We start from the raw sequence: 2,596 nt of genomic DNA on the forward strand, positions 1-2,596 counted from the left end.
GTTATGGGTACTAAGCAACGGATAAATATAATTATATAGATAGATATATACTTAAATAGATATTAAACACCCAAGACCCGAGAACAAACATTCGTATTTTTCATACAAATATCTGCCCCGACACGGGAATCGAACCCGGGACCTCAAGCTTCGTAGTCAGGTTCTCTAACCACTAGGCCATCTGGTCGTCAAAACACGACCACGACGACGAGTGGTATAAATACTGCTTAACATCTTGTTCCTTACACCATTTGAAATTAAGTATAACCTAGCTGGTGCGTAAATTTGGTGTTCAATGAGCAGTACAGTTTCCGAGTTTCCATCGCCTTTACTGATTGCGATGACGGATGGCAACTAGCACCAACTCCTTAAAGATGGGAATCACTTTTCAGTTGGAGCTAGATGTCATTGTCTCAGACCCATTTGCGTCAACTTGGGTTAGCCGGTGAAATAAATAACTTTACGTTGGTGTTAATTAAATGCTCCATTATATTCTATAGTAGGTATTATCAAAATTTGACTGCTAGACAAGTTGTATGTCACATTAGTGCACCACGAAAGAAAAAAATTGGATATGTACTACCAGTGGCGGATCCAGGAATTGTTCGGAAAGAAGGGTAAACACTTAAAAATAATGATATGTCACGAAATAACTTCTGTTTTTGTGGGCTTAAGATTTTAGCCCGCCACTGGATGCTACTTAGTTTAGTTTTATATTACAATCACGTGGGCTACCCCTCGTTGACGCAAAAGGATCCTTAATCTGTGCCCAAGCGCGTTCTATCCCCATTCACTTATCGTTTTTGCATCGCCTAATATTTGTCCGACCCAGATCTGAACCCTGAATACTTGGAGATGGGGTTCCGAGGCGGCGGGAGCCTGGGCTCCTCGTCGCGCACGAAGCGGATGCGGACTAGCTTCAAGCACCACCAGCTCAGGACCATGAAGTCGTACTTCGCCATCAACCACAACCCAGACGCGAAGGATCTAAAGCAGCTCAGCCAGAAAACGGGGCTGCCGAAGAGAGTGTTGCAGGTAATTATAAAAGTTTTTGGTAGCTAAGTGAAATAAACGGGGTTTATGTATACAAAGTCTCATTAAACAACTTTAAAACCTTCATAAAACCTTCCTCATGTAAAGCTTCTTCTGCTATCTCTCTGCTCTTAATAATCAGTGGGCAGTGGGGAAACTCCACCGTCTATAAATGTGATGTCTGGTAGTGCTACGTTCTCTCCTCCTCCCCACAATGCTGACTCACAGGTCAACAGTCCGGCCGACCTTCAGTGCGTGTTAGGACTAGACCATTGTCCGCAGTTAGCGCCTAAAATTTGATAGGTACTGATATGGTACTCTTTATGGTTCGATTGTACCTTTCTATCTGACCATCCTCATTGGGCGTAAGGGCGTGATCTTTTGCTTGTCTCTCAGGTGACCATTGTAAGATTTTTATAGGTGTCTTGGTTCATATATTCCCAGTCTCTCTAATGCCTGTTAAGTCCATTCTAAGGCACAAATCTCGATTAAGTTTTAGATGTCAAATATGAGCACTGTTGAAATAATAATTTCACTCTTGTTGAATTAAATTAACTTGCTCTATTTATCATTTCCCGTCTCATTTCTTGGAAGAAATACGATTATTACGTCGTTTCAATGCTACTTTAGATTCGGCCGACATTTTTTTTTCCTTCGAACTGGTTCATGCAAAAAATACACGGTTATTACTTCATTTCTTATCATACTTCCTCTTAGTTTTTAACGATGTTATTACTGTTGTTAAATATGTATAATACCCGTTTGTTTCATTTTGGTTTTAAAATAAGTATTAAATAACAACGATATCTATTTAGGTATCAAAAATTGACTGATTTAAAAAGCATGTTCGTTAATATCATCAACGTTTTAGATACGTCGATGATATATCAATTCCGCGAAACCAATATTGGCTAATGCCAGGTAACCAACAAAAGTAAGCAAATTTGAGATTTTGCGGCAGGCATTATATTCTATAACAAAGATATTTAATTTATAACGCTTTCCTGTAAAATTGCCTCCAGAGTTACGTGGTATTGCAGTATCATTGACGAAATGTCGTTTTAAATTGACGCCTTAATAATAATGTTAATAATGTTTGATATTTCAGGTAATATACGTTTAGAATGTATGTATACTCGTAATGAAAGAAATCTAACACTTCTTTTAAATAATTAAACTATTTTAGGTTTTGGTGTCAAGACGAGGATTCAACGGTTTGTATTCGCCTTCATTTTATTAACGCCCTCTAGTTGGAAATATAAGTCCAGATTTATTGTTAAGCTTAGTTGAACAGTGCCAGAATTAGGCAACCGTTAATCTTAAACTACATTTATCGACTAAATCCACAATTAATTTTCCTACCGTCCAGTACGACATTAGGACTAATCGTCCTAAAAGATTTAAGTACGTCAGTTATATTATGAGAAAGTACTGGACACTTTTTTTTTGATAATTAAATACAAAATTATGAAAACATTGTAATGGGATAGTGTCCCAAAAGATCTAAGTACGTCAGTTATATTATAAGAAAGTACTGGACACGTGTTTTTTTTGATAATTAAAT

General features: G+C 37.6%; 1 protein-coding gene across 1 annotated transcript; it reads left to right on the top strand.

Moving 5' to 3' along the window:
• Positions 1-740: 740 nt before the first annotated feature.
• LOC141427169 (protein apterous-like) lies at positions 741-2,272 on the top strand. The gene is made up of 2 exons (XM_074086405.1): positions 741-1,035; positions 2,219-2,272. The coding sequence occupies exons 1-2, from the start codon at positions 856-858 to the stop codon at positions 2,270-2,272; spliced, it is 234 nt and encodes a 77-aa protein (XP_073942506.1). The 5' UTR covers positions 741-855.
• Positions 2,273-2,596: the final 324 nt, after the last annotated feature.

Source organism: Choristoneura fumiferana, chromosome 4 (genome assembly GCF_025370935.1).
Source record: "Choristoneura fumiferana chromosome 4, NRCan_CFum_1, whole genome shotgun sequence".
NCBI lineage: Eukaryota > Metazoa > Arthropoda > Insecta > Lepidoptera > Tortricidae > Choristoneura > Choristoneura fumiferana.

Excerpts from the sequence above, each read along its gene's own strand:
- LOC141427169 (XM_074086405.1), top strand. The coding sequence starts at position 856 with ATGGGGTTCCGAGGCGGCGGGAGCCTGGGCTCCTCGTCGCGCACGAAG. Across the intron at positions 1,036-2,218 it reads TGCCGAAGAGAGTGTTGCAG|GTTTTGGTGTCAAGACGAGG; the intron begins GTAATTATAAAA and ends AAACTATTTTAG.